Genomic DNA, 26,583 nt, shown 5'->3' on the forward strand with positions numbered 1-26,583 from the left:
AACTGAACATAACTAACAAATTCCCCATATATCTGCATAATCTCTTAAGCAACTCAACTTTGTTCTTGTGGTCAGAATTGTTTCTCTTCATGATCTTAGAATGTCATGTTTTGAGGGCTCCCTATCTTTCCGTGGCTGATTCTGCCAGTATGGTACAGTTCAAAGAACAATTTTCCTGGATCATTGTACCTGAGTTCAAATCCTCTTCAGATACTTACTATCTATGCAGGTAGTACCTCCTTAAGCCTCCATTTTCTCAACTGAAAAATGAGATGGTTGGACTTTGATGGTTTTTGATATCCCTTCTCCTTCTAAGTTTTTGTGGAATTTCTTTATTTCTTCAAGCTCTGCAATGCATATTGATGCATAAGCTGTAATTAATTATTTTCCTGATGGCCATTTAGCTTATGTTCATTTGGAGCGCTTCTAGGTGGGATAGCTAAATGTTTCATAAACTATTTCTTGTTGATGGACACATGATAAAACAAACTTTACTAACTCTTTAATTTGCCTTTCTTTGGAGAACTTGCTAACCATTTCTTCCATTTGATTGTAATTTCACATGTTTGTAACCTTGAAATCATCTTTGATTTTTCTCTTTACTTCATTCCCCATCTCCAGTCCATTGACAAGTCCTGCCCATTATATAAATCAATCAGCCACTCAAAATGCATTTATTAAGTGCCTGTCACGTCCTAGACAGTGTACATTTTCCTTGGCACTTGGTGCACAGTGAAAAATATGAAAATCTCTGCTCTCAGATCACTTACAGTCCAGCTAAAGGGATAATATGTACACATATAGGTTTATACTGTATTATGTATAAAGTAATTTAGCTGCACTAGAAGCTAGGAGGATCAGAAAAGGCTTCATATAAAAAAAAGTATTGTTTAAGTAGATCCTTAAAGGAAACCAGGGATTCTAAGAGAACAGAAAAACAAAAAAGACCAATTTGGAATGGAGTGTATTCAAAGGGGAGTAATATATAATATGGCTGGAAAGTAGGTTGAGGCCAGGCTAGAGAAGGTTTTAAATGCCAGATAGAGCAGTTTATAGTTAATGCTTGAACTAATAGGAAGCTGCTGAAATTTATTGAGTAGTGACATTCAGATTTGTGTTTTTAAGAAAAATCACTTTGGCAGCTGTGTATTAGAATGGGGAGAGACCACTGGGAGAAGAAATTTCTACTGCAGTTGAGGTAATGAGTGTTGAAACTAGGGTAGTGACTTTGTGAGTGGAGAGAAGGGGACAGATGCAAGAGGAATGGAGGTAGAAATGACAAAATGTGGCAACTGCTAGGATAAGTGGGATGAGAAAGAGAGAGGTTTTGGATGACACTGGGTTGCAAATATGTGTGACTGGAAGATCTGGAACTTAAGAAAGGGACTAATGCTGAAGATAAAGATCTGGAAGTCATCAATATAGAAATGACAGTTTAAACCCATGAGATCAAATGGGGTCACCAAAGAAGAGAGTATAAAGAGAAGAGAGGACGTAGGATAGAGAGTTGGGGATATACCCACTGCTCTCATAGCTTCCCTTTTCATTGCATTTGTATGGCCACAATCCTAGTTCATACCTTCATTACCACTTACCTGGATTATTGTATTATTCTCTTCACCAATCTCTCTGCCCCCATCCTTCTCCTCTCCAATACATTTTTTTTTTTGAGGCAGTCAGGGTTATGTGACTTGCCCAGGGTCCCACAGCTGGGACCTGAGTGACTGAAGCTGGATTTGAACTCGAGTCCTCCTGACTCCAGGGCTGGTGCTCTATCCACTGCTCCACCTAGCTGCCCCTCCAATGCATTCTTCACACAGACACCAAAATAACTTTTCTGTGATATAGATATGACCATTACTTTCCTGCTCAAAAATCTTCAGTTTCTGTTTATTGTTTTTAGGATAAAATATAAATTCCTTTGAATGTCCCATCAAAATTGTTCTACAATCTAGCATGGAGTGGTAAAATCAAAAGGAGTTAGCTATCAGAAAGTAAGAGAGGAAAGGGAGGAGGTCAAAGATAGCTCCAAGATTAGAAACCTGGGTAATAGGGAGGGTGGTAGTATCCTCAATAGAAAAGAGGAATTAAGAGAAGAGGGTAGGCTTGGAGGACTTCCCTCATTGCAATTAAATGGGAATTTTGGGGGAGTTTTATGAAAGCCACAGACAACACATGAGGGGCAACAGATGACACAGAAAATGTTTAAAAACTCAGAAATGCATAAATATATGTATAGTATTATATAGTATCAACATATTTTATCTTTGAATGCCATCATAATTTAGACCTCTCTGTATGAAGGAAGGACCAAAAAAATTTATGCAGATTTTCTACATTGCGGGGCTGCTGTTCCCCTAACTCCTGCGACATGGAAGGGATAACTCTATATTGAACTGAGATGTCCAGTAGGTAGCCTAGACTTCAGGAAACAGATAAAGCCTAGATATATAGATCTGAATGGAGTATATGCTTACGCACGTATAAAAAGAAGACCCAGAACTGTGGCAGGGCTAAACAGATTGTTCACGTAATGGAATGTTACTGTACCATAAGAACAATCAATATCATTTCTGCATAGTACCTTATTCTTTATTAAAAGACTTGGGTCACTGGGTAGGTGGGAGATGTAGTCAGAAATAAAGGTGATATAAAAATAAGAGATAGCAATAAAAAATAAATAAAGATGAATATCCAGAAGTGAGCTGTACACTATGCTTAGTGCAGTAGTTCTTAACCTCAGGTCCATGAACAATGTCAGGGAATTTGTGGACTGAGAAATGAGTGGATGGCGAAGAAGCAGCAAGTGTAATCAACACCCCCCCCCCAGGAATTTGGCAGCGAAAGGGAGGATGGATGTAGGATGAGAGCTTGTAGGAGTAGCAGAGTCAAATGAAGATTCCTTTAACACTGTGAAGTTTTGGGACCTTCATGAAGTCAGATGGGGGAAGAGAGACAGAGATAGAGAAATGGACCACTTTCTAGGAGAATACAAGATAGGATGGAAACAAATGCGTACGTGAAAATATTCACTTTGGAAAGGTGACAGAGACCACCTCTTCCTTTGAGGTATGAAGCAAAGAAAATGAGAGAACTCCCAAGAGATGGCCTTGATTTTTCTCAGTAAAGTAGGAGGTGAGGTTCTGTTCTGCCAAAGGGGTTTGGGAGTGATTTGGGTATTTGAAGAGGTCTGGAGCAGGCACTTGGGTGCTTGACAGAATGTTAATGAGGGAAAAATAAGCATTATTGTGCCCCAATGAGACCCCAGTTGAGACCAAGCACCTTGAATATGTAGGACTCGACACAATTATCTGACTCTCTAGCAATGTTCAATAGCTCATTGTGTGTGTGTGTGTGTGTGTGTGTGTGTGTGTGTGTGTGTGTGTGTGTGTGAGAGAGAGAGAGAGAGAGAGAGAGAGAGAGAAGATGGGGTGGATGTTGAAGTGGGATTTGAGCCCAGGTCTTGCTGACTCCAAGCCTAGCTCTCTATTCACTATGCCTGCTCTCTATTCACTATGCCTGCTCTCAAAGGGTTCCCAATCTAAGCAAGCATACAACATACAAACAACCATCTACAACCAGGATATAGACAAGATAAATTTGAAATGATATCAGAGGGAAGTCACTAAGATTAAGGACTGGGAAAGGCTTCTTGTAGAAGGTTGGACTTTAGCTGAGTCTTGAAGGAATCCAGGAAAGCCAGGAGGCAGAAGTGAGGAGGGAGAGTATTCCAGTTATGGTGGACAGGCAGTGAAAATGTTTGGAGGCAGGAAATTGGAGTGTCTTGTGTGTGAGGAACTGAAAGATGCCAGTGTCAGCAGATTATAGAGTGTGTGGGGAGGCATAAGGTGAAAGAAAATTGGAAAGAGAGGAAGGGGCCAGGTTATGGGAGGCTTTAAAATCCAAACATAGGATGTTATATTTGAACCTGGAGGCAAAAGAGAACCATTGGAATTTATTAAAAAAGGGCTGATAACATGGTCAGATTCATGTTTTAGGAAGATTAGTTTGGCAGCTAAATGGAGGATGAAATAAGGGGGGGTGGGTGGGTAAAGTTTAGGTAGAGAGACCAACAATAAGGCTATTGCAGTAGTGCAGGTAAGAGGGGATTGAAGGCCTGCACCAGGCTGGTGGCAGTGTTAGAAGAAAGAAGAGAACACATTTAAGAGAGGTTAGAGAGGTAGAAATGATCAGATTTAGCCACTACATGTATCAAATGTTTGACTTGTTTGAAAGAGAGATTGCTTTAGTGTATAAACTTTCTTTTCAAAATATTAAAGCTATTAAGGTTATTGTAGTTATATGTATATGTGTGTTTTTTAATATTTTTATGTATCTGATGTAAAGTCTCGATTAATAAGACCGATCAGGTTACTATTTTTTTTTCAGGCAATTGAGAATTCATTAGAAAATTATTCTTGTTCCAGTTCTGTCAAAAATTCTTCTAAAATATATCTATTTAGATGCTTTCCTGCCTTAATATAGTATTGTGAACATAACTGAATCTTTGTTGATTAAACAGTATACTCTCTCCATTCACACCCACATCTACCCTGTTTCAGGCCCTCATCACCTCTCAATTGGGACTATTTTAATAGCCTTCTAATTAGTCTTCCTGCTTAAGATCTCTCCCCCTCCAATATGTCCTCCACACATATATTGAAATAACCTTCCTAAGGCACAAGTCTGACAACATCATTCTCCTCCTTGACAATTCAAGACTTCAAGACTCATTTCAAATCCCACCTAATGCAGAATACCTTTCCCTACTCCTCTTCCTTCCAGCATGACACCCCCGTCCCCAAGTAAGTTTTTTGGTCTTTTTGCATGTTGTTCCCCCTATTCAGATGTGAGTTCAAGAGGCAGGTATTATCTTGGCTTTTTTTTTTAATCACTGTTCTTTATTTAATGACTGGCACATAGCAGGTGCTTAATCAGTGCTTGACTGTTCAACTGACTGGTTCTAGGACAAAATACATTATGTCCCAAAAGTCAGTGACATTTAAAGCTAATTAAGCAATTTAAAAAGCTTAAAACTGATCTGCAGGAGTTCCCTAGCCCAGCCTTTAAGATCCTCCATGATCCATCTGTAACCAAACTTTCCATCCATAACACATTCTAGTCCCCTTCATACACTCTGTATTCTATCCAAAATGCACTAATTATTCCCTGCCTTTGGGATGCCATAACCTTACCTCTGGGCATTTGCATAAATCATCCCTTTATTCCTGGAATGTATAGTCTCCTCATCTCAACCTTGACTTACTCTTCTTTGAACCCAGAATGTCCATGTTCTCTCCCTCCTCAAATTACTTTGAAATTATTATTTTCTATCTTCATATGATCATAGATTTAGAGTTGGAAAGGACTTTGGAAGTCACCTAGTTCAATTATACTCATTTGACAAATGAAACAAAGTCTCAGAGAAGTGAAAGGACTTGCCCAAGGCCTCCCAAGTAGTAAGTGACAGAGAGCCAGAATTCAAATCCATTGCTTTTCCACTGAACTATGTGGCTTATTGGTTCCTCCCGATAGAATTTAAATTCAATGAAGAAAGAAGACCTTTCATTTTTGTCTTCTATTCCCAGCATATAAATTAAATCTTTGCAAATAGTAATCTCTTAAATGTTTATTCAACTAAATTAATAATAATAACATACACATATGTACATACATTTACATGTGTGTATACACACACACACACACACACATAAGGACTTACTATAGTGCTTACTATGTGCCAGGCACCGTCCTAAACACTTTATAGTTTACCTCCTTTAATCCTCACAACAGCCCTGTGAAGTAGGTGCTTATTATTATCCCCATTTCATTGGTGAGGAAACTTAGTTGAACTAAGTTGAATTGAATTGATGATCTTGTAATACTTCAAGATAAATTTTCTGAACATCTTTGTTTGTTTGTTTATTGGAGATTTGTTCCAATATGTACTGACCCTAGGATATATCTAAAAATTGTTAGGAATATTCCTTTAAAAGAAAAAAAAGACAGATCTGATTTAGCTAGTTGTGGGTCTTTTGTTTTTTTTGTTTTTTAATTTCCCTATCTTTTAAAATTAGAATATGGTGGGGTTGGGGGTAGTGGGAATTCTCCTTGATTGAATGGCCTGGTTAGTTGATACAAGTAGGATTATATTAATATGAAAAACTAATAAATTATAAACTTCTCATTCTCCACCTTTTTACCCCTTCTCTTTGGTAATATTAACTACACCAAGTTTGTGATACTCAGATGGCATTTTGTTGAAGGTTTAAGCATAACTTGTTTTCTTTTCAATTGACTTTAATCATGTTCTTGGTATTCTCAGCGATTACTCTCAGGGAAAAACTGGGAGTTGGGTTATATTTCAAAACCTAATATTAAAAAAAAAGATTGATCTGTGCAAAGGAATTGATTAAAAAACATCCATTTTGTGAAGGAAAATATGACCAATAACTATAATATAAGCATTGTAAATGAAAGATGATTTTTTTTTAGTTGACTAAAAGAGGATTGAAGTTGTTTTCTTTTTTGAAAACAGGCCCATGCACAGTTAGTTCGAGAAGTTGATGTGGAGAAGGTGTCCGCTTTTGAGAATCCATACGTAGATGCAATAAAGAGTTTATGGAATGATCCTGGAATCCAAGAGTGTTATGATAGAAGACGGGAATATCAGTTATCTGACTCAACCAAATAGTGAGTATATGTCATGAAGGCTATTTCTCTCCACTTCATTTAAATATTTGCTGAGATAACATTTCTCTCTGCTATAGTGTAGAACTTCTACTATTAAGCATTCCCTTTGAATCAAACTTCAAAACTGGATGTGTGGACTTAAAATTTGATACAGGTATAGTTCTGGGCTATATTATGAAGAAGCTCATTGTAAGTAGAGATTTATTCATTTAATTTATATCTCCATTGCCTAATACAGTGCCTGGCACACAGTAGGCAACTTTTTGATTGATTGATTCCAAAGTAACCTGAGGAACAGAAAGATATGACTCCATCCTCTCCTTTCCTTCCCAAATTGCAAAGCAGCTCTTCCCAAATACACATTCCATTGTGATGTTGAAATAGTATAATAATAATAATTTTCAGTAGAGATTTGTTGTCTTGTTCAGATGCTACAAAACACCTACATGCATTTGAAAACTGCAAACAAAAAATATGCTTGATTATATAGCCTCTTGAAAAAACTTCAGACTACCCTATCTCTGGCTGTCACAGACAGAATCTCTGCTGCTTTTTTTTGAAGGCAGCATCATGTTGATTGGCAGGTTTTCCTTTGCATGAGCATTGTGTGCAAGTCTAATTATACCTGCATTCCTGAATTATTTTGTGAGCTGTCAAAGAAAATAGTATGCACTGAGAATGATTTGCTTCCTAGAGAGATCTATTTGTTACCTCTCCTGTGTCTGCTTAGCAGAAAGGGAAGTGAAGACTTAGCAATTATATCTGGTTAATGTGATGAATGTAAACAACAATTCAATCAGGCCTCAAAATGGATTCCCCCTCCCTAATCCCTTAGCCAAACTTGGATCTTCAATGATCATGCAAACCAAGTATTTGTTGAATTTTCACTTAATCTAGATCTATGTAGACAGAGGCACAAGTGGGAAATATTCTGTGAAATCTCAAATTAGTAGTTTGATGTAAGCTGTGTAGTGCACTCAGGAAAATGGCAAATTAGCATTGAATCAACAATGCTCTGGATACAAATGGTAGAGTTCCTACTTACTTATTTGGTTCTCTTCAAAATTTAATTCTTAATAATCTATATAGGTTATCAGGTATCTTTTGGCTAAAATATTTTCCCATAATGCAGTGCTAAAACTTCAGTTGAAAAATCTTGGAATATGAAGTGGAATACTCATAAGAGCCCGTCATATTCTGATTGGTGTTTAGCCTACATGTCTTTGGTGGTGAAAATATTTTGTGTCCTCCCTGGAATGCCTGTGTTGCTCATTTCTTTCACTTCTTAGCCTTTCTTCTTTTTCACCCTGTATTTTTCCCCAATTTTCTTCCCCTCCTGACATCTTTAGCTGATGCAACAACTTTGCCTCTAGAGTTATTTGTTGAAGCTTCCATCTCCTCATATGGTCTTCTTTTTCCTGTCCCCGTTGGCTTTTTTCTACTTTCTCAGCTTCCACTAATTTCATCATGTTCCATTACATTCCCTAACCATGATTCTGGACTCATGCTCATCGTGCTTCCTTCTCTACCCATCACCCTACCACCAACCTCACCTCATATAATCTCAGTTCTACCTGCTACTCAACCTTCTACTATTACTTTGCACTTTTCACTTGGCTATGTTGTTGCCAGTTCTGGGACCCTTTATTCCTTTCTCCTCTAGCCCTCATCTTTTCTCTCCTATCCTTTTTACCCTTCTGTTTGTGTTTTGTTTCTTCCCTATTCTTCCTACTTCAAACTTTACCTGTTCATCTCTAACCTTTGCCTGTGGCTTATTCCCCACCTAATGAGATTTTGCTTCTGGGAATCAGATCACCATACCAAAAATGAGGTAAGTGCTCACCAGGATTAAGGGCTTCTCCCTAAGGAAACTACAGCCATACACTAGGTCTGTATTTCTTGATTTCGCACTCTTTTTGTAGGTCCTTCATTGAGAACCTAGTGACCACCTCCACAGTCTACTAGTGGTAGCTCCCTTGGTGAGGTCCTGGTGGTATTTGTAGTGGTGGTTTCTCGGTCTCTCAGGGATGCCCTGGTAATGTGTCCACAGACTTGATTGAGAATTAGGGACTCTTCACCCTCCCTGTCTAAGGAGAGAAAAGGTGTATCAGGTAATAACCTTCTGATACTATGAAAGGCACTATCTGGGAATCATGCCAATGCAGGATAAAGGAAAATAGCTACATAAGCATTCCTGGGTATAGTGTGTAGAGAGCCAGTTATGGAGTCAGAAAGGTCTTGGTTCAGTTCCAGCTGCTGACACATACTAGCTAGATGCCCACGAGCAAGTCACTTAACTTATCAGTGACCCAGGCAACTCTCTAAAGCTATATGTTACAGATGAGTTCTTGTTTTGTATCAGTGAAAGGAATTTCTACACCATAAATTTCCTACATGGATTAAATGACTAGGATGAAACCCCACTTAAAAAAAAATAATGCTATCTGGACTTTTTTCCTCCCAGATCTGTCCAGATTTTGCCAGTGTGGGTAATAATTCCTGGTAAAGAAATCTCTACCAATAAAAATCAACTATTATGCAATTAGGCAGCTAGGTGGTGTAGTAATTAGAGCACTGGACTTTAGTGACTTCCTGACTCCCCTCAAAAAGACCTGAATTCAAATCTGGCCTTAACATTTACTAGCTGTGTGACCCTGGGCAAGTCACTTAGCCTCTGCCTACCTCAGTTTTCTTATCTGTAATGTGAGGATAATAATAACATCTAGTAGTTCAGCTATCTCACAGGGTTGTTATGAGGATCAAATATGACAGGATTTGTAAAGCACTTTGCAAACCTTAAATTGCTGTGCAAATGCTAGCTATTATTGTCATTATTATTATTTTTAAAAACAATCTCAGAGCATTGCCTACGGCACTAAGAGGTTAAATAACAGATAGGACTTGAACCCAGGTCTTTCCTGACTCTTTGGCCAGCTTTCTATCTACTGCACCACCCTGCCTTTTCTGGACACATAGAAGCAAAATGATGGATATAGGTTTTTCTTGTTGCCTCCCATTATAATCCTGAGATGTTTTATTTCTTCCTTTTCGGTGTTTTCACAAAAGAGGGAAGTGGAAGGCATGTCGCCTTTGCTAGCATACAGCTTGAGTCTGTGGTTTCTTGGATTCTTTCTTCTGTAGTCGTGTTCCATGTGTTTCTGAAATGCTTTCACAGCAGATGCTGGAATAGCTGGCTTGGATAATGGGAACCAGGCTGCAGGTCGTGTTTATTACAGATCATTCATTCCAAATACCAAGCAAATTTCCTATGAAAATGAGTTTCCTTGCATTCAAAAAAGCTGCTATTTTTTTCTTTTCCATCTTTTTTTTATGCAACCTTTGTATCTGTAATATATCTCCTTCCAATTTTACTTCACTTGAGGTTTCTTATTCATAATCTATTTTTTAAAAATCTAGAACAAAAAAAAATCCAGATATTATAGTCAGTATTTGGGAACTAATTTTCATGCAAATTACTCCTACAATCAGGGCCAATTTTTGTGAAGTATCATTCAATATCCCTCAGGCTAGCAACCACATCCAACCAAGTATAATGGAATCAAGCCAGGGTCTGGTCAGTGAAACATCTGATTTCTTTACAGTCAGTAAGACTTTTGTAAGGCAGTCTGAATTGACTAATAAGATAGCTGAAAATATAAAAGTAGACTAGATTGATTTTACAAATACCAAATGATTTTTTTTTGCTCTCAGGGGAGTCAGAGTTAAACCGCTCTTAGCTGAAGTCATAACTTGGGTCATAACTAGTTCCAATGAATACAGAATACTTCATTAACCCAAAAGGAATGCAAACATAGGCAATTCTGTTACTTTGGACACTATAGACAAGCTATATGATTTCAGAATGATGCAAATGGCATTCTTGAAGAATCTGTTTAACTTCCAAGTTTTAGCAGAGCTTTAAAACCAGAGTATAAATCTCTATCTGCTCAGATCTTTCTGATTAGAACTTTTATGGATCACTTACTCTGAACACGTACTTGAAAATCATTACTGCTTATCTGTCAAAGTTGTCTCTAGGGGCTTTTTGTGCCTATAGGGTTCAAAGAGAATTTTTACTATAATATAAATTCAGGGGGTGAGGGTGGAATCAGTAAGCTTGCAGTTAGCAGTTTGAAAGCTGTATTCATATTTGTAGAAGTCTCAGTTAACCATTCTAATGGTTAACCCATATTAATGGGTGAGGGCAACATCCACAGATATTCCAGAAACTTCATTTGGCCCATAGTTTCAACTTTCTTCACTGAAAAGCCTTTCCCTGTGGTAATTTGTAAGAAGAAAAGTGAACTGATTTGAATTTCTCCTATTCTTGCTCTGATTATCTACTTTCTGATGGTAATAAAGGTGTGAAATTGTCCAAGAGTAGGTACAAGAAAATTGGCAAACTCATTAACTAGAGAAGTGGTATCATATAAATTGGAGAATAGTATTAACCTTGGTTTGTTGTTGGCAAACATACACACACATACACACACACACATACAAAACTACTGAAATTTTGGGACGTTTCTCAGAAACTTAAAAACCCTCATTTAGTTTCTCAGTATTATCATGAAGTTTAAGGGCTTTAATTAATAAGAGTTAAAAACAGGCAACACTTGGTTTAAATATTGCTCGGGTTCACCACCTGCTTTAATATACTGAGGAATCATTTCTAAGGAGTTCACTGTCTATATCAACAGAAGTACTGTGACATTAGCCAAGGGACACTCATGCCAGTCACATTGTTAGGAACCATTACGTTTAGAAACCTCACAGTATAGTCATTTTTTAAAAATCCCCACTATGTAAAGAAATACTTTGTTGATAACAAATGATCCAGATTCTCTTTTTGGTCAAACACTTAAGATTGTGTATATGCAGGAGGAGGGTCTAGGGCAGGAATCAGCAAGTTTCCTGTCATCTATTAGCAGCATGCGTCTTGCAAGTTCCTTGTCGTTATGAATTAACCATTCCAAAGTCCATGTTGGCAGGGATTGCATTGTGTAGTCCCAGATGGAATTCGAGGCTTGAATATAGACTTCCAGTTAAACCGGAGTTGTCAGAACACAGTTTCTACATCAAATACAACAACACATTTGGAGCCATGTTGAAATTCTAGCACAATAGTGATTCCAGAGGTGGATAATTTGGCCTACTCCAACTCTGAATCAAACAGTCTTCATTTGACTTGAAACCTCATTTAAATTTTATTAACTCTTTCAAAGTCTATCAGGATGCCCGTTAGCCAAAACGCTGAAGTACCAACATAAAAAAATGCTGACCTCAAGGTCCTTGGTATGGGATCACCTCATAAAGAAAGTAATTTTGTAATGAAATTCTTGTGTGACTTCAGTCAACAGGTCAATCAACAAGCTTTATTAATCACTTAATATGTGCCAGACATTGTGCTTAGTCCTAGAAATACAAAGAAATACACTCCCTCAAGGAGTCCACATTCTATTGGAAGAGATAACATGTAAATAATTATGTACATACAAGATATATAGTTTTAATAAACTTCTAAGTGCACTAAGACTTTTGGGACACCCTGTATGTATTGTGTAAATGTAAGGTAAGCATAGACAGAAGACACTACCAGTTCAGGGGACTAGGAAAGACCTCCTGCAGGCAGCAGGATTTGAGCTGATTCTTAGAGGAATCCAAGAGATGAGGAGCAGAAGCATTCCAGTCATAACAGATAACCAGTACAAAAACACAGAATCTGGAGGTAGAGTACTATGTATGAAGAAAAGCATGTAGTCTTTCTCGATGGCCCCTACAAGGCCATTGTATGTGGATTATGTGGAATTGGGAGTAAGGTATAAGATTGGAAAGGTGGAAAGGGGCCAAGTTGTCAACAGCTTTAAATTTAAATTTAAATGAATTAAATTTCGTAGGGAATTAATGGAGTTTATGAGTATAGAAGTCATATGATTAAACCTGAGCTTTAGGAAAATCGCTTTGACAGCTGAGTGGAGAATGGATTGGGGTGGGGACACATTTGAAGCAGGGAAACATTAGATGACTATTGAAATAGTCCCACCAAGAAACGGTAAGGGCCTGTTGCAAGAGTGGTAGCTGTGTGGATGGAGATAAATGGTTGTATATAAGAGATATTGTGAAGGTAGAAACCACAAAATTGACAACAGATTGGAAAGTGCTATGAATTGGGATCTAGGACAAGTTCTTGTATGGAAAATCGAACAGCCTTATAATTAGAGCTATGCAAAAGTAGAGTGATTCAGCCACATGGTACAGTGGATAGAGTGCTGGGCCTGAAGTCAGGAAGACTCATCTTTGTGAGATCAAATCTAGCCTCAGACACTTACTAGCTGTGTGACCCTGAGCAAGTCACTTAACCCTGCTTGCCTCAGTTTCTCATCTGTAAAATGAGCCAGAGAAGAAAATAGCAAACCAGTATCTTTGCCAACAAAACCCCAAATGGGGTCACAAAGTGTTGGACATGACTGAAATGACTGAACAACAACAACAGAGTAAGTTAGTAGTGCTTACTTGAACATAAAGGAAATAGCCCAGGGGCAGCTAGGTGGCGCAGTGGATAGAACACTGGCCCTGGATTCAGAAGGACCTGAGTTTAAATCTGGCCTCAGACACATAACACTTACTAGCTGTGTGACCCTGGGCAAGTCACTTAACCCCATTGCCTCACCAAAAATTAAAATTAAGATTAAAAAAAGAAAAGAAAATAGCCCAGATGAACATATCTCTCTGTCATTATATAAAGAAAACACCAATAACATAATAAACTGTTGCTTTTTTGTTGGGATGAGATTTTGACTGGTTTTGTCCATTCAACTTATGACATCTTATATCAGTCATTTTCTAGGAATGATCCTAGATTTGTACTTATTAGCCAGTCAAAAGTTTAGAATGGTACATTTGTCTTTTGTGGAGAATTCAGATGAGTACCAGATGTGGTGTACTTAATTCTTCCATTTTTGGTCTAGATGAAAAAGTTTTTATTCTTAAATATGCTTCATCACCTTCTACCAGTCATTATGGGAGAGCAAAGGAGTGAAAGTATCAAGCAATTTGATCTCACATTGTCAGAAAGAAGAGTCATAACTAACATTGATAGGAATAGAGAGTGGACCTGTGATTTCATTGATGTAGGGAAGTCCCTCTACCAGTATAGGTTGGCACCTTCTCAGCAACTTCTAGTTTTAGAGAGATACCTAGAGCACCAGGAGATTAAGTGATTTGCCAAGGGTAACGTGGCCACTGTGGCCCCACATGGTGGGACTTGAATGAACCAGGCCTTCCCAGTTTCAAACCTGGATCTCTATCCATCACCTCATGCTGCCTTTCAACGACTCACCTTGATTTATAGCATTTTAATGATTACAAAACACTTCTCACAACATCTGTGAAGTAGGTAATAGAAATATTTTCATACCCACTTTACAACTGAGAAAAGAAAAGTGAGATTGAGAGTGTGGCTTGTTCAGATTCACATAGCAAGTGCAGAAGCTAAGACTTAAACCCAAATCTCCTGACTTCTAGTGCCATATCCACTAGCCTGGCTTCCCTAGGGAGAAAAAGATAATGGGGAAACACTTGGATTTGTTTTCTTCAATTAATTTGTCATATGCTTACAATTTGGCAGTATGTTTGTGACTCCACTCTTGGAGCATTATTGTAAAGACTCAGCACGCTGTGGCCAGCAAATTAATGCATGATTCTAACGCAGGGGACACAGTTGCCAGAGGTCTCCTAGGGAGAATACCATTCGTGGCTGGGTGGGTTTTGTTTTTGATTTTGTTTTGTTTTTGTTTTTGGTGACTGAACAAAGTCAGATCATCTCCTATTTCCAATTGGTACTTCCTTTTAAAGTAGCTTCATTATAACCATAGCAAATTATCTAATGATGATAGCCATTTCTTATCAGTATGCCCATTCACTGTTTTCTTTCTAACTGTGGCAATTGCAAATACACATTGAAGCTGTTTTCCCCTAATGCCTCTCTTCAAAATGCCTATTTGGAGTTAGTAGAGATTGAGAGTAAACTGAAATATAAGACTTCGGGGGAAATCCAGAGTATTCTCAGATGTAAATTCTATTATATTATTTTTATACATTGTCTCTCTAATTTTATTAAATCATAATGTTACATTTGATTTTTTTTTTTAAAGAAAGAGGTCAATGAATTTCCTGTTTTTGCCTATTAGTTTTCCCTTTTTTCCGGAATGCCCACCCCTTGAATCTCCTCCTATTGAAATTTTGTCCTTCCTTTAAATTTATTAGTGGCATAAAAAGAATTCTAAAAAGAAGTCAAAATACTTGAGTTTGAGTCTGAGCAAGGCACAAAGCTTTTCTTGGCCTTAGCTTTCTAATCTACAAAATTAGGAGGCTGGATTTGATGATCTCTAAGGTTCCTTCCTGCTCTAAAATTCTATCAAATGCAATCTTCATTATGAAGCCTTCTCTGATGTGCTCTTTGGATATAATCCCTCCCTATTTTGAACTTTCATAGGCCTTCACTGTACCTCTCCTATGGCATTTATGCTTTTCCTTGTATTATTATTTATTTGTCTTACTCCCCTTGGTGGAGTATATGTGGTGTCATAGTGAATAATTTTGGTTTTATCCAGCGACCTGTGTTTGAATCCCAATTTTTACATTAATTTTAAGTAAGATCTTAGATAAGTCACTAATTTTCTTTGTGCCTCATTTTCCCCATCTACAAAATGAGGATGTAATACCACACGTGATTGCTTTGAGGAAAGCATTTTGTAAAACTTAAAGTTCTATAGAAATTTTGTTATTGTTAAATTATAAGCATCTTGAATACAAAGACCTGAGAGAGAACATGCTATAGTGAAAAGAGGGCTAGGTTTAAAGTCAGAAGACCTGAGTTCAAATCCCAGTTCTCCTGCCTTGTGTGACTGTGAACACATTGCTTCCCCATTCTGGGGGCCAGGTTCTTCCTCTGTAAAGTGAGGGAGTTAGACTAGATGACCTTGATTTAGATCTTGTCAGTCAGTAAGCATTTAGTAAGCACCTACTAGGTGCCAGGAACCTACTATGTGGGGATACAATGAAAAGCCAAAATAAATTAAAACAAAATAAAATCCTGCTCTCAAGGAATATGCAGACTAATAGGAGAGACAACATGCAAACCACTATGTACAGATAAGGTATAAACAGGATAAGTTGAAGATAATCAACAAAGGGAATGCACTAAAATTGAGGGGGATCACAAAAGTCTTTTTTCTGGAAGGTGAGATTTTAACTGGGACTTTATGGAAACCAGGAATTCAAGGGGTAGAGAATTCCAGGGATGGGGGAACAGCCAGAGAAACCATTGAGTTAGGAGAAGTACATTGTGTGAGGAAAAGCAAGGCCAGTGCCACAGGATCACAAAGTAAACGTGGGGATGACTAAAGTGAAACGAGACTGGAAAATAGGAAGAGACCAGGTCATGATGGGCATTGAATGTCAAACAGAGAACTTTATGTTTGATCCTAGAGGTGATGGGAGCCATTTTGTAGATGGGAGAAATGAGGCTTGAAGAAATTTAGTGACTTAGTGATCCTGTAGGTGATAGGGATCTGTTGAGTACAGGAGTGACATAGTCAGACCTGAGCTTTAAGAGCAGTAATTTGACAGCTTATGAAAGTTTGACTGTAGTGGGGAAAGACTTGAGGCAGGGAAACCAATCAAAAGAGTAGTCCAGGAATGAGGTAATGAGGGCCAGTACCAGGGTTGTGGCAGTGTCAGAGGAGGGAAGGGAATGTGTTCAAGAGATATTAAGAGGGTAAAATCAGTAGAACTTGGCAACATATTGGATGTGGGGGTGGTGAGAGAGAATGAGGAGTCAAGGATGGCAACTTAGGGTGGGAGCCGGGATGCCTGGGTGAATAGTGGTACCTTCAACTGTAATAGGGAAGTTCAGAGGAGGGGAGCATATGTTAGGAAAGATAATGAGTTCAATTTTGGTCATGTTAAGCTTGAAATGTCTATGGGACATCCAGTCTGACACATCCAGTAGAAGAGGCAGGTGGAGATTTATGGCTGAAGATCAGCAGAGAGGTTAGAGCTGGATAGGAAATTTGAGAATAATGAGCATAGAGATGATAATTGAAAACATGGGAATTGATCACATCTAATATAAAAGAAGGGGAAGAGTAATAAGCATTTCTGTAAAATCTATTTTGTGCCACACGTTGTGCTAGGCAGTTTTTTGTAAATATTATCTTATTTGAGCCTTCCAAAAACCCTGCAGTGTTGGTGCCATCATTATCCCCACTCACTGTTGGGAAGCTTAGGCAAACTTAGGTTAAATGACTTGCCCAGGGTCACACAGCTAATGAGTGTCTGAGGTCAAATTTGAACTCAGGTCTTCCTGACTCCAGGCCCTGGGCTGTATCCACTGCCTTTGACAGAAAAGAGAAGAGGTCCCAGGACTGATCCCTGGGAGACACCCACGGTTAGTGGGCATGATCTAAATAAAAATCCAGGAAAGGAAACTGAGAAGGAGTGGTTGGCCAGGTAAGGTAATGGCATCAGGTAAGCCAGAGTAAAGCAGTGTCACAAAAATCTAGAGAGAAGATGGTATCAAGGAGAAGAAGGTGATCAAGAGGATCAAAGCCTACAGAGAGGTCAAGGATAAAGATTTTTAAAAGGCCTTTAGGTTTGCTGATTGAGAGAGCACTGGTAATTTTGGACAACACAGTTCCAGCTGAATGATGAGGTTGGAAGCCAGAGTCTGTAGAGTTATGAAGAGCGTGAGAGGAAAGGAAATGGAGGCAGCTACTGCAGACAGGCTTCTCAAGGAGTTTAACTGCAAAAGGGAGGAGAAATATGAGATGAGAGCTAGTAGAGATGAATGGATCAAATGAGAGGGGTTTGGGTTTTTTTGTTGTTTTTGTTTGTTTGTTTGTTTGTTTGTTTTTTTAAGGATGGAAGAGACATGGGCATGTTTATAGGCAGGAGGGAAGCAGCCAGTGACAAGGAAAGAATTTAAGATAAGTAAGAGCAAGGATGATTGAAGGGACAGTTTGCTGGAGGAAATGGAGTGGAATGGCATCCCTTGTGCATGAAGAGAGGTTAGCCTTGGTAAGGGGTACCTCTTCATGTGACATGGATGTGGAGGAGGAGAGGAGGAGATAGAAGCAGATGTGGGATTAGATGGAAGGTAGAAGAGAGACCTCTTGGTGAATGCCCTCATTTTTTTTCAGTGAAATATGAGGCAAGATTTTCCAAGGAGAGAGCAAAGAGAAGTGAGCTATAGGAGGTTTGAGGTGGGGAAGAAAAGGTTTGCAACCATCTTGCTTATCTTTGGATGCCTGACAGAGCCTTCTGCAGTGCCTGCTACATGGTGGGTCCTCAATGTATATCTGTTTAATTGAATAAATAATTCCCAAGTAAGGTTTCCACCCGCTACTTTTAAAATAACCGATGCAGTTGTTTTATGTCTATGAGTGTCTATGAGAGGGTAGCCGGGTGGCACATAGAGCACCAGGCCTGTAGTCAGGAAGACCTGAGTTCAAATGTGGCCTCAGACATTTACTAGCTGTGTGACCCTGGGCAAGTCACTTAACCCTGTTTGCTTCAGTTTCCTCATCTGGAAAGTGGCAAACCACACCAGTATCTCTTGCCAAGAAAATCCCGAACGGGGTCACAAAGAGTCAGACACAACTGAAATGACTGAACAACAAGAGGAATGTGCTGAGCACCCACAAAATTCCTAATACAGAGAGAGCCCAGAACAAATCTAGCTTGAATTAGTCCCAGGCCTTTTAGATTACAATCCGTGTTGCCAGATTGCAACCCTAAGTGGCAACATTTGTTTGTGTGAGTATTGAGTCACTTTTATGTACTATTTCTGTTAGGTGTAGGTCTCAATCAATGTCTGTTCTCTACCAGATTTTATTAAGTTCCTTAAAATTGATAGAAAATAAGTTCCTCTGAAAACTATTTTTTTTTTAACTTAAGTTGGCCACTCTTCTATCCTGAAACCCTTGGTCTCTGTGACACAGCATTCATCTGGTTCTCGTCTCTTCCTCCTTGATGTGTGTTTTCCTTGCTGGTTTCATTTCCTTTTTCTGCTCCCTAACCAGAGGTGGACTGCCTTAAACTGTGCTCTCTTGATATTCACTTCCACAGGGACTGTTCCTTCTGATGGATTCAACTGTTCAACCTCAATTTACACCTCCAGTCCTGACTTTTCACCTGTTCAGTATGTTTAGATTTAATCCAATGGTGTTTGCCCTCAAGGGCTTACATTCTCTTGGGAGGAAATAAAGCATGTAAGCAAATATGTAAAAAGTAGGTAAAAGTAATTGGATGTGACATTAACAACTGAAGAGAATTCTTTTTAAAAGGTCTCATAGAGGAAGTGATACTTGAGCTGAGCTTTAAAGAACATAGGGATTCTTTGTTGTTTTTGTTCACTCGTTTTCAGTTGTGTCTGACCCATAGTGACCCCATTTGGGGTTTTCTTGGCAAACATATAGAATTGGTTTGCCATTTCCTTCTCCAGCTCATTTTACAGATGAAGAAACTGAGACAGAGTTAAGTGACTTGTCCAGGGTCACACAGCTAGTAAGTTTCTTTGGTCAGATTTGAATGCAGGAACATGAATCTTCCGAACTTCGGGCCCAGCGTTCTATCCACTGAGCACCCACTGAGCCAGCCCCTATTAGGGGTTCTAATAGAAAGAAATGAGGAGGAAGTTCATTCCAGGACTAGGGGAAAACAGCCTGTACAATTTTTTCTTTGAAATTCTTAAGATAAAAATTAAAAACAAACTTTCTGGATAGGTATATTTCTCAGAGTCGAGGGGCTCACAGGAAGGACTTCAGTCAGTCTTAGAGTTTTATTCAGTCACAGTTAGTTGATTCTTGTTCAACACACGGCTCCTAATTTATGATATTCATAAGGTACAGATGAGACCACATCACTCCCTATTCCAAAACCTCCAGTGCCTCCCTGTTGCCTCCTGTGTTTAGCATCTAAAGCCCTTCATAAGCCTGCCTCTCTAGTCTTTGAACCCATGACTGAAGTGGGCTAGTTGCTGTTATGATACTCATACATGAGTCTTCATTTCCTCTCTCTGTGCCTTTGTAAAGGTTTTCCCCATTCCTGGAGTGCCTTCCCTCTCACCTTAGCAGCCTAGAATCGTAGCTTCAGGTGCCACCTTCTATATATGACCTTTTCTGATCCCTCAGCTATGAATGCCTCCCCTGCTCCCAATTACCATGTACTTATTTTGTGTTTATGTGTATCTCTTATTTTCCCAGATAGAATGTAAGTTCCTTGATGGCTGGGGCCATTTCTTATTTGTCTTTGTATCACCATCACTTAACACAGTGCCGGGCTTATAATAAAAGCATATTGATTAATTGAGTGATCAAACTTTATCCTCACTGCAACCCTGAAAGGCAGATGCTTGCCCAAAGTATGAGCCATTTTTGAACTCAGGTCTTCCTGACTTCAGCCTATTCCCTATAGCTATGTAAGTAAAAGAATTACAGTAACTCTTATGTCCTCTTTTTTGTTGTTGTTTTTAACTCCTACTTTTTATATTTTAAACAGTACTTTTTTAATAAATGAAAAATATTTATGGCAGAAGTTAAAATCCTGCAATCACTGGGAAACTTAGAATTGGGGAAAGAGAATTGAAAATTTATTTTACCTCCACAAAATGTGTTTTCTCCTTAAATGAGATGAAAGTATATGTGTTGATTTACCTTTTTGTGACTAACCAACTAGATACAAGTAAGTGCTATGTTGCCTCTCAGCAACAGGGATCACATCAAACAGGTGTGAAAGATCTGAAAACAGGCAACAGGCTTAGATGTGTAGGACATAGGGGAGGCAGGGAACAGACCTCTTTATACCTCTTCCTCTTCTAGTAGCAGCTTTATTCCACTGTTTGACTTGCCTACGAAATATGTTAATGGATTTTTAAACCAGTTATCCCCCCTTTTTCCAATTGACCTCTTTTGGTCCCTCAGTCTCAACTATGTAAAGATAGTTTACAAAAAATCACTGGATTTCTGTTGTCTCCTTAGCTTCCCTGCTTTTGATAATGATTCCCAAAGCCTGGTAGAGTGATCTAGCTTTTTAATTCCCTTAAGGATATTCCTATCACAATGAGGTCTCCTCTTAATTTTTTTAATGAAATAAACCTAGTTTCTTTAACCTTCTTTTCAATAATTAAGGTGTGAGAAGCTTGACAGTATCCTTAACTGTCCCATATCTTCCTCTTTATACTATTCTAGTAATGTGAATACAAAAGCAGATACTATAATGGAGGTAACATCACTCCAGGAGGCCCAGGTGCTAAAGAATTCCTCCATTTGCTGGATTGTGTTATTTCTGTGGTCTAAGAATCTGTTTCATTTATCTTTTTATGATGGGTAGGCTTTGCACCAAATGTTAACAAAAATTTCTATATCCTCTTGCCACCCACAGATGCTTTTCCCTTTTTGGTTTCATGACTGAGGGTCATGTGCCTAATTTTTTTATTAGATTTTTTAAAATCCCAGCTGTAATACAATGTATTTCATTTACTAACTTTAGTGTTTCATTTTCTAGTTCCTTCCCTCTTTAAAATATTGCTTTTAGGGGCAGCTAGGTGGTGCAGTGAATAGAGCACTGGGTTTGGAGCCAGAAGAACCTGAGTTCAAATCCCATCTCAGACACTTGATACTTAACTAGCTGTATGACTTGGGGCAAGTCTCTAAACCCCAATGACCTCACCAAAAAAAAAAATGCTTTTAAGAAGTCTGTGCTTCTCCTTCTATTTGTTTCTATCATCCTATAAATTCTGAGTTGGATACAACCTTTGTGGCCTAAGCTCTCAAGGACTACAATATCAGAACAAACAGGCATTGAGAATGTCTTTGTTTCCAAAGTGTTCAGAATTTTAATAGATCCCCGGTAAAACCCATTATTGCTTCTCTGTCGTTGTTTAGTCTTTTCAGTCATGTCCTACTCTTTGTGACCCCATTTGGGTTTTTTTTTTGGGCAGAGATACTGCAGTGGTTTGCTATTTCCTTCTCCAGTTCATTTTACAGATGAGGAAATTGAGGAAAACAGGGTTAAGTGACTTGCCCAGGGTAACATAGCTAATAAGTGTCTGAGGCCAGATTTGAACTCATGACGATTAAGTCTTCCTGACTCCTTGCCCAGAACTCTATCCACTGTGCCATCTAAAAGCCCCTATCGCTTCTCTACAAAGAAATAACCATTGTTTCTCCAAATGGCTATGTATTTTCCTCAGAAAAAGAAAAGTGAATTTGAAAATCTTTGGAACAGTTATATTGGACCTCCTGAGTTCATTCCTTTGCGAAAGGAAAACACTATGATGCTATTTCATGTTCAGAAGTTGATTTGCATGTTCATTAGAGTCTCCCCTCAGCATTTTCTGCTGTCACAGAGGGAACCTAACCCCATGCCCTAAAAAACTTGACAGGACACATTTTAAACCAGCCACACTGATTAACATGTGTTCGTGTGAACTAGATCTAAAGCAAATCAGGAAACAACCTAGGAGAAACTTGATAACAGTACCTCTCTTTTCTGTTTACCTTCCCACTTGTTAGATGTCATTGTGGATGAAATGTTAGTTCTTGAGTCACCAAAATCCAAGATTCGTACCCCATTTTCTTTGTTTTTTGTTTTAGGCAATTGGGGTCAAGTGACTTGCCCAGGGTCACACAGCTAGTAAGTGTCAGGTGTTTGGTCTGAAGCCAGATTTGAACTCAGGTCCTCCTGATTCCAGACCCAGTGCTCTATCCACTGTGCCACCTAGCTGGCCCCCATACCCTATTTTTGACACTAGCTGTATAACTTTGGGGCAGCTAGGTGGCGCAGTGTATAAGAGTATGGGGCCTAGAGTCAAAAAACTCTTTCTGAGTTCAAATTTGGCCTCAGATATTTATTAGCTGTGTGACCCTGGGCTTATTATGTATGTGACCTTGGGCAAGTCACTTAACCCTGTTTGCCTTCATCTTTAAAATGAGCTAGAGAAGGAAATGGCAAACCACTCTGGTATCTTTGCCAAGGAAACCCCAAATGGGGTCACAGAGAGTTGGACACAACTGAAAAACAACAAAGTATAATGTTGAGCAAATCACTTTAAAATGGTAATAATGCCTCTAGTACTTACCTCACAGAGTTGTTGTGAGGCTCAAATAAAATGATCTGTATCAAAGTACTTTGTACACTCAAAAGCATCAAAAAAAGTACTATTATTATAAGTTTCCATTTGGAATCTGAATCTCACATGCTTCAGTACTTTGATGGTTCTTCAGTAGATAACTTTGCGATTCTGTAGATTGCAGCCAATATTTATTAAGGACCTACTTTGTAGGGGCAGCCAGATGGCACAGTGGATAAAGCTTTGGGCCTGGAGTCAGAAAGACCTGAGTTCAAATCCAGCTTCAGTCACTTATTAGCTATGTGATCTATGTAAATCACTTAATCTCTGTTTGCCTCAGTTTCCTCGTTTGTGAAATGAAGATAATAATACCTCCCAGGGATCAAATGAGATAATAATTATAAAGTGCATGGCACAATGTCTGACACATAGTAAATGCTATATAAATGTTGATAATTTTCGTCATCATTGTGTACCAGGTATTGAACTAAGCACAATCTATACCTTCTCATCCTGGGTGACTTATTGCCCATGTCCTTCCATGAATCCTTCACTTAGGGTGCACTTAATATGCTAGTGAGTCTTCCTCTAGCTCTTTTGACATTGTAAGGATATTAATGGACAGTATGGGTTGTCTATCATTTATACCTGCTACATGACAAACCTGCCTCCCTTTTTAGCCATCCATCTTACTGACCTCTACCCTCTTTTTGTGTAACATTTGCACAGTTCTTCCTTGATAGTATATTACTACTTACTCACAACCAAGGTAGAACAACAGCATAAACGGCCATTGCAAACAGATAGGTATATCACAGCCCTGTGTTGTTGTTGTTTTAACACTGAAGAAAGAAGACCTACAAATTCTAGTTCTAACATGCTATGCTAGAATCACAAAACCTTTGAATTGGAAAGACCTTAGAGGTCATCTCATCCCACCCTTTGAACAATGAACAACTGTCATGTTTTCCCCAACTTTTTTTTTAATAAAGAATTGTGATTATTTTTTCTTAGCAGCATTGAGTGACATTTTATGCTGAAGGGATTTTTTTTCATGGTAAGTTTCAAAGCTTCTATATTCTGACATTGATCATGAGGCTGCCAGTTATCTTAGTAATAGAAGTTTCACATATGCTATGTTAGCCATCATTTCCTGACGTCAGGAGAGAGCTTCTGCCAGCCATTTGTTACACATGCATCACCTTGGTAATGTACCTTGTGCCTGTCACCATAGCAACCCCCTGAGAATGACCTCAGCAGCCACTGGGAATCATTTTTACAAAATAAATTATACCTATAATTAACTTTGTGAATTTACTCTGTGATATAAATTTGTTCAAACCTGGGTGATTTTTTTTAAAAGGTTAAATGAATGGAATAATCTATACCATCTCCCTTCCTTCTCCCCCACGGCAGCCTCTCTGTTCTGTTCAGTGCTTACAACACAATGAATGAGTACAATAAGGTTAAGAGATTGTAACTCCTGTATCTTTCATCAGAATGTGACAAATGAAACAGACACACTCCCTCTCTCTCTATCTCTAGTGGAGTAGGGTATGTTATGAACATGAGCAACATACATTTTATCTTGGTCCTGGAGAGACGGACAAGAGAGCTCATTCTACACGCAGGACTTCTTAGTCACTCCCAAAAGCCATACAAACACAGAGTGAAGAAAACACTCTGTTGGATGGTTCTTGCTTGTGGAGAGCTGTTAACTCCAACCCTACCTGGGTAACCAGCTGGCATTTATTAAGCATCTGCTATGTATGCACTAGGCACGTAGGAGCAGCTTGGTGGTACAGTAGATAGGGTGCTGAGGCTGGAGTCATGAAGAACTGAGTTCAAATCCAGCCTCGGATACTTACTAGCTGTGTGACCCTGGGCAAGTCACGTAACCTTGTTTGCTTCAGTTTCCTCAACTTTAAAATGAGCTGGAGAGGAAAATGGTAAACCACTCTAGTATCTTTGCCAGTATCTTTGTGACCCATCACAGGGAGTCAGATATGGCTGAAACAACTTAACAACAAATGTACTAGGGAACTGAGCTAAGCACTAGGGATACATTGTAAAATAGGAGAACTTCAACTTGTGTTAAGTTTGGGAAAGAATCAGCTCTTGATTAATTGTAGATATATTATTTAATTGTGAATTGCCAAAAACAAAATTTTAATCCTAAATAGATTGTCATATCCTTGAATGAATTTTTAAAAATGTATCAATTACTTACTATGTATTAAGTAGTCTGTAAGGTATTGAGAATATAAATACCAAAGTGAGTCTGTCCTTGCATCTCAGAAACTATTATTTTGATGGTGAAAGGCTATATATATGGTTGAATGGTAGCCAGAGAAGGGAGTTATGGTCTGAAGAATTACAAGAATTATGAGAGAAGCCTTCTGATAGTAGATGGATTGTCATTCCCTTTACAGTGGCAATAGTAGTATTGGTTTGATTACTATTTCCAGAGAAAGAGATAGAAAAGGAAGAGGGAAGAGGTTAGTATATCTATGGCAGTGAGACAGGGGAAGAAATGCATGGGTGGGCCCTGGATTCTGGGTGCATAACTGAACAGAATGTGAAGTACAGTCTGGGGCTGGCTACATAGAGTGGGTTAGGTGAGTTTGTATTAATTCACTCACCAATCAGAGCAACTCAGCCCCAGAATGGATTTCTAAACAATTCTGGCACACTTTTGGGTTGTTTTCACAACCACAAAGAAATCTTGTGATGAGGCAATGCGAATGGAACCCTTTGAATTCTAACTTTTTGTAGAAGACCATTATGTAACCAGACAACTCTGTTGTCTTTTGGCATGTTAGATTGGAATCTAGTTTTAAATAGTAAATTGCTTTGCTTCTCTATGCACATACAGTTGCCCTGTATCTGAAAACACATAGAGTGACCACTATCCAGTTGAGGAAAAAAATGTTTGGGTCAAGAATCTAGGGACTTGCCAAAGACTTATAAAATGTACTACTAAAACATCAAACCAAAATAAAATATATTTTATTTGGTCTTTCGTTGTTTGCTAAGTCATTTGGGTTTACTTTATTGAAGACTAAGCATCTGGGGTGTTATTTTTCCAACTGTTTGTCTATTTAATGCTTAGATGATTATTAAGTTTATATAGCAGCACAGTGATTTGGTACAGACAAGTGAGTGGTGGCCTTGGAGTCTGAAAAGTATTTGTCCCATCTCTGACACTTTTTAGCCATGTAAATCTGGGCAAGTCATTTGAGCTCTACATGGCTTCCTAGAACTAAACAACTAAGTTATAGATGGGCATTTGTCTTGATGAAATAGTCCTTATACCAGGAGCTCCCTCCACTAACAAAATCGTAGATCCTTCAAGTCAGAGATCCTTCGAAGGATGTTAAGATTATAATCACACATTTGTTTAGGGTACCCCCCAAATATCATAGCATTATTAGAAGACCTGGAGAGTTGAACCTTAATCAAGTTTGTATATTGTTCAGTATTTCATAGGTCAAACTGCCACCTTTCCCTCTCTACAGAGATGCAGGAAGAATAAACTAGGTTTCTTGTAAATTGGTCCTGTATATTTTGGAACATCTCAGACGGTCTACTAATGACTTAAATCATGTCTTCAGATTTACAGATAGGCATTACTACTTATTTTGTCAGGAACTAAAGTCAGGTACTATGCATATGTAGAATCTAAGGTAGGCTTGTTCCTTACAAATGTGTCTTCTGTTACTGAATTGAGAATGAAATTGATCAGGATTCCCAGGCTT

The 26,583-nt window shown here is 38.6% G+C and overlaps 1 protein-coding gene across 1 annotated transcript in view; it reads left to right on the top strand.

Moving 5' to 3' along the window:
* LOC114025811 (guanine nucleotide-binding protein G(q) subunit alpha) overlaps positions 1 to 26,583 on the top strand; it is a 272,993-nt gene that overhangs the window by 135,709 nt on the left and 110,701 nt on the right. The window contains exon 2 of the mRNA XM_027839342.1: positions 6,539 to 6,693. Within this exon, the coding sequence (XP_027695143.1) occupies positions 6,539 to 6,693 (155 nt within the window). The remainder of the gene's footprint in view (positions 1 to 6,538; positions 6,694 to 26,583) is intronic.

Source organism: Vombatus ursinus, unplaced genomic scaffold, assembly GCF_900497805.2.
Source record: "Vombatus ursinus unplaced genomic scaffold, bare-nosed wombat genome assembly UNPS02014832.1, whole genome shotgun sequence".
NCBI classification, from domain to species: Eukaryota; Metazoa; Chordata; class Mammalia; order Diprotodontia; family Vombatidae; genus Vombatus; species Vombatus ursinus.